Raw genomic sequence first — 6,307 nt, 5'->3', positions numbered from 1 at the left:
AAAAAAAAAAAAAAAAAAAAAAAAAAAAGATAAGGAATAATGCAGGCAGAACAAGTTTCATTTTGATGACGATTGGGGTGGGGGTTGTGAGGATGTTGAGTTTGGTGCTGAACTGATTGAGTTTGAGGTACTCATAAGATATCAAAGTGCAACTGGCTGAAGGCACTGGGAGAAATCTGAGGTGTAATATATTTTGGGGAGTCATCAGCATAAGACATCAATGGTTCCTCACTTTTTGGGAGTCATGGATTCTTCTGAATGTCAAGTAATTACATACACTCACACTTGTGGAAGGGCATTTTTGGACCTCTTAAAGTCCATCCAAAGATGCCTCATACCCCACCCAACCCTAGGAAAAATAAAGCTCATATTAAAAACCTCTGATAGTATGAATAGTAATTGAAACCACAGAAGTAATAATATCAAGAGAGAAGAAAGAGGTCTTAGGATGGAGCACTGAGTAATATCAACATTTAAGGGATGGTTAGGAAGGCCATATAGTGAGAGATGGAACTGCCAGAGATGGGGGAGACTGTAGGGCTATGGATCCAGTAGACTGTTTTGAGAAGGATAGCATCAGCAACTGGGTCCAAATGCTGCAAGGAAAGCATATATGATCAGACTCAAAATTGGAGCAAAATTAAAGTGAAGAGAAATACTGCTTAGGTATAAATTTGAAACAGACCTAGAGTCTCCTAGGGTCTCATTTTTTTGGTTATAATTAATTATTAACAGGTACAGAAGTGTCAGATTCTCTGAAACACAAATTGGATTTGAGATTCCAAGGATATTAGCAACAAGTGACATTGCTCTACGACTCCTGCATACTCACTATGATCATGTGTCTACACTGCACCTTGTTTCAACACCATCAAAAGAAGACATTTCCTCGGTAACTGAGTCAGTCAAAGATGATGTTGACAATGTAAAAAAAACAATCAGCAAAGAGGCTGAAGAAAAGTTCAAACAACAAGAAAAAGGATCTCACTTAATTCAGGAGGAAGAAATAAAAGTTGAGGAGGAACAAGGTGACATTGAAGTGAAAATGGTAGGACACATTTAAATATACACATTTTTTTCTTCGTGTAACATGTGTTATTAGATTCCCTTAAAGTATTCTCAAGATTTTTCCTGAACAACTAGAAATTGTCTGGGAGCCACTTTCTTGTCAGTGCCTGAATTTTTAATGTGTATCTCTTTCTTGCCTTCCATTAATAGTCAATTAATAATTGAGCCACTAGCATCAACATTCTAAAGCTCAGCACAGGAATTGCTCATTTTTATATTAGGTACACAACTGGGCAGCTTTGATGCCGTTTAATTTTTGTATATTATGTTTCAAACTCACTCAAGGGAACGTGGCATTAAATGGAAACTTACAGTAAATACCTTTATAAACTGAAGGATAATCTTATATTACCCTGTTACTTCCTCAGTCTTGGTTTTGCAGGAAAGAATTTTATAAAGTAAAAATCGATTTTCTTAAAATATTACACTCTTCTCTGAAAATTTGACATCTTTAGATACAGTATTTGAGCAATAATCATTCCTCTAGTTAGCTTCTACTCTTTTTTCTGTTGCCAAGATTGTCAAGCTATTTGTTAGGAAAAACTATCTCTTAAGAATTTACTAATACTTTATCAGAGCTAAGCAGATTTTTTTGTTTAATAGCCTGTTAGCATGTTATGAGGGGCCAAAAAATCTCAAGGTTTCTGACAAGTGCTTAAGACATGAAATGTATTGGTTTATTGATTTATTTTCTTTAAACACAGGAAAGGATTGAGGATTAGATTGAATACACAGAATAGGAATTATTAGATATTCTAAGAACACATGTGATTTATTAAGAATTCCATTTAAAATATTGCATTGATATCAAAAATTATAGGCTGGACCTGGTGACTCACACCTGCAATCCTAGCACTTTAGGAGGCCGAGGTAGGTGGATCACTTGAGGTCAGGAGTTCGAGACCAGCCTGGTCAACATGGAGAAACCCTGTCTCTACTAAAAATACAAAAAATTAGCCTAGAGTGGTGGTGCACACCTGTAATCTGAGCTACTTGGGAGGCTGAGTCAGGAGAATCACTTGAACCTGGGAGGTGGAGGTTGCAGTGAGCCGAGATTGTGCCATTGCACTCCAGCCTGGGCGACACAGTATGACTTCGTCTCAAAAAAAAAAATATATATATATATACAGGCTTTATAGCAATGTAGAAAAATGGATATGACATAATGCTAAGTACAGAAAATAGTATTTAAACTCTAAAGACAAACACGTGAAAATTTGAAAGATATAAGAAAATGAGAACTCAGAAATCTGTGCATAGCTGATACTTTAGAGAGGTGAGAAATGAGTGATTTATTCCTTTTTAAAAATTTGTCATTTTTGTTTAAATGTTTTTTGAGCAGTAAGATAGTTTTTGAAATAAAAATTTCATTTGAACTCTCAGGTAATGTGGAAGCTCTGCTAGAAACAGTAGTTTCCAGTTCTCTTCATTTTCCTGGAATATGGAAGGATTATACTTCTCTCCACGTTGAAGCTAGGCATGACCATGTGACTTACTTTAGCTAATAAGATGTGATTAGATATGACAAATTAACATTCACTCAAACATCTATTTTTTTTTATTTTAAAGTTATGGCCATTTTTACAGGAGTGAGGTGGTATCACATTGCGGTTTTGATTTGCATTTCCTTAATAATTCTTTTATATGACTTAACATTATTTCAATATGCAGTAAAATGTAAAATTAAACTCCATTAACTTAAATTTGGCAGGATTTGTGATTTTAAATTCCTGTAGACAAAGAACCTATCAGTATTTTACATGTGAATTTCGCATTATTGATTTTAAAATTGTGAAATAATAATTTGAAACCATATAATTTGAACTATTACTTGAAGTTACATGGCTAAAGCAATTTTTTCTTATGCACATATCTCAAAGTGGCCTCATACAGTAATAATTCATTATAGTTCTGTTAATTTTGGCAGTAGTTTTATATTTTTATAGTTTTATTTCGAAAGGTTTTTGGAACAGATGGCATTTGGTTTCATGGATAAGTTCTTTAGGGGTGATTTCTAAGATTTTGGTGCACCCATTACCCCAGCAGTGGACACCATACCCATTGTGTAGTCTTTTATCCCTCATCCCCCTCCCACTCTTCCTTTGAGTCCTCAAAGTCCATTGTACCATTCTTATGCATTTGCATCCTCATAGCTAGCTCCCACTTATAAGTGAGAACATGTGATGTTTGGTTTTCTATTACTGGGTTACTTCACTTAGAATAAATAATGGTCTCCAATTCCATCCAGGTTGCTGTAGATGCCATTATTTCATACCTTTTTATGGTTGAGTAGTATTCCATGGTACATACATACCTCATTTTCTTTATCCACTTGTTGACTGATGGGCATTTGAGCTGGATCCATATTTTTGCAATTGCAAATTGTGCTGCTATAAACATGCATTTACAGGTGTCCTTTTCATATGACTTATTTTCCTCTGGGCAGAAACCCTGTAGTGACTGGATTCCTGGATCAAATGGTAGATCTACTTTTAGTTCTTTAAGGAATCTCCATACTGTTTTCCATAGTAGTAGTATTAGTATACATTCTCATCATCAGTGTGAAAATGTTCTCTATTCACCACATCCACTCAAACATCTATTATTTTTTGATATTTAAGTAATGGCCATTTTTAAAGGAGTGAGTTTTGATGTGCATTTCCTTAATAGTTAGTAATGTTGAGCATTTTTTCAAATGTTTCTTGGCCATTTGTATATATTCTTTTGAGAATTGTCTATTCATATTCTTAGGCCATGTTTTGATGGGATTATTATTTTCTTGCTGATTTGGGTTCCTTATAGATTCTGGATATTCTGCATCTGATAATCTTTGTCAGATGAATACTTTGTGAAGATTTTCTCCCACTCTGTGGGTTGTCTGTTTACTCTGCTGATTATTTCTTTTGCTATTCAGAAGCTTTTTAGTTTAATTAGGTCCCATCTACTTATCATTGTTGTTGAATTTGCTTTTGGGTTCTTCTTCATTAAGTCTTTTCCTATGCCAATGTCTAGAAGGGTTGTTCCAATGTTATTTTCTACAACTTTTATGGTTTCAGGTCTTAGATTTAAGTCTTTGATTCATTTTGAGTTGATTTTTGTATAAGGTGAGAGATGAGTATTCGGTTTTATTCTTCTATATGTGGCTTGCCAATTATTCCAGCATCATTCGTTGAGTTGGGTGTCCTTTCCCCCACTTTATGTTTTTGTTTGCTTTGTCAAAGATCAGTTGACTGTAAGTATTTGCCTTTACTTCCAGGTTCTCTATTCTGTTCCATTGATCTATATGCCTACTTTTATACCAGTACCAAGCTGGTATACCAGTACCATGGTGACTACAACTTTATAGTATAGTTTGAAGTCGGGTAATGTGATGCCTCCAGGTTTGTTATTTTTGCTTAGCCTTGGTTTGGCTATGCGGTGTCTTTTTTGGTTTCATATGAATTTTAGGATTTCTAGTTCTGTGAAGAATGATGATGATAGTTTGATGGGAATTGCGTTGAATTTGTGGATGGCTTTTGGCAGTATGGCCATTTTCACAATATGATCCTACCTATCCATGAGCATAGGATATGTTTCCATTTCTTTGTGTCATCTGTTATTTCTTTTAGCAGTGTTTTGTAGTTTTCCTTGTAGAGGTCATTCACCTCTTGGTTAGGTATATTCCTAAGTTCTTTTCTGTTTTTTACTGCAACTATTGTTAAAGGGGCTGAGTTGTTGATTTGATTCTCAGCTTGGACACTGTTGGTGTATAGCAGAGCTACTGATTGTGCACATTGATTTTATATCCTGAAATTTTACTGAATTCACTTATCAGATCTAGGAGCTTTTAGGATGAGTCTTTAGGGTTTTCTAGGTATACGGTCATATCATCAGCAAACAGTGAGAGTTCCTCTTTATTGATTTAGATGCCCTTTGTTTTTTTCTCTTGTTTGATTGCTCTGGCTAGGACTTCCAGTACTATGTTGAATAGAAATGGTGAAAGTGGGTATCCTTGTCTTTTTCCAGTTCTCAGGGGTAATGCTGTCAACGTTTCCCTATTCAGCATAATGTTGGCTGTGGGTTTGTCATAGATGGCATTTGTTACCTTAAGGCATGTCTCTTCTATGCTGATTTTACTGAGAATTGTAATCATAAAGGGACGCTGGATTTTGTCAGATGTTTTGTTTAATTCTATGTGGTATATCACATTTATTGACTTGTACATGTCAAACCATCCCTGCATCCCTGGTATGAAACCCACTTAATCATGGTGAATTATCCTTTTCTTCTAGGGTTTTTATGCTGTTAGGTCTTATGTTTAAGTCTTTAATCCATCTGGAGTTAATTTTAGTGTAAGGTGTCAGGAAGGGGTCCAGTTTCTGCTTTCTGCACATGGCTAGCCAATTTTCCCAACACCATTTATTAAACAGGGAATCCTTTCCCCATTGCTTGTTTTTGTCAGGTTTGTCAAAGATCCAATGGTTGTAGATGTATTGTGTTGTCTCTGAGCCCTCTGTTCTGTTCCATTGGTCTATATCTCTGTTTTGGTACCAGTATCATGCTGTTTTGATTACTGTAGCCTTGTAGTATAGTTTGAAGTCCTGTAGTGTGATGCCTCCCGCTTTGTTCTTTTTACTTAGAATTGACTTGGCTATGTGGGCTCTCTTTTGGTTCCATATGAAGTTTAAGGTGTTTTTTTCCAGTTCTATGAAGAAGGTCATTGGTAGCTTGTTGGGGATAGCGTTGAATCTGTAAATTACTTTGGGCATTATGGTCATTTTCATGATATTGATTCTTCCTAACCAGGAACATGGAATGTTTTTCCATCTGTTTGTGTCCTCTCTTATTTTGTTGAGCAGTTGTTTGTAGTTCCCCTTGAAGAGGTCCTTTACATTCCTTGTTAGTTGGATTCCTAGGTATTTTATTTTTGTAGCAATTGTGAATGGCAGTTCATTCTTGATTTGGCTCTCTTTAAGTCTGTTATTGGTGTATAGGAATGCGTTGATTTTTGTACATTGATTTTGTATCCTGAGACTTTGCTGAAGTTGCTTATCAGTTTCAGGAGATTTTGGGCCGAGATGATGGGGTCTTCTAGATATATAATCGTGTCGTCTGCAAATAGAGACAATTTGACTTTCTCCTTTCCTATTTGAATACCCCTTGTTTCTTTTTCTTCCCTGATTGCTCTGGCTAGAACTTCCAGTACTATGTTGAATAGCAGTGGTGAGAGTGGGCATCCTTGTCTAGTGCCAGATTTCAA

At 35.7% G+C, this 6,307-nt stretch overlaps 1 protein-coding gene across 5 annotated transcripts in view; it reads left to right on the top strand.

Moving 5' to 3' along the window:
• CFAP94 (cilia and flagella associated protein 94) overlaps positions 1-6,307 on the top strand; it is a 108,287-nt gene that overhangs the window by 64,176 nt on the left and 37,804 nt on the right. For all 5 annotated transcript variants that reach the window (XM_037736508.1, XM_037736507.1, XM_037736511.1 and 2 more), the window contains one exon: positions 736-1,048. In XM_037736508.1, coding sequence (XP_037592436.1) covers positions 736-1,048 — 313 coding nt within the window. The remainder of the gene's footprint in view (positions 1-735; positions 1,049-6,307) is intronic.

The sequence above is a fragment of the Cebus imitator genome, unplaced genomic scaffold (assembly GCF_001604975.1).
Source record: "Cebus imitator isolate Cc_AM_T3 unplaced genomic scaffold, Cebus_imitator-1.0 Scaffold25, whole genome shotgun sequence".
NCBI classification, from domain to species: domain Eukaryota; kingdom Metazoa; phylum Chordata; class Mammalia; order Primates; family Cebidae; genus Cebus; species Cebus imitator.
Note: the sequence above shows the minus strand (reverse complement) of the source record. Positions and strands in the feature narration are given on the sequence as shown.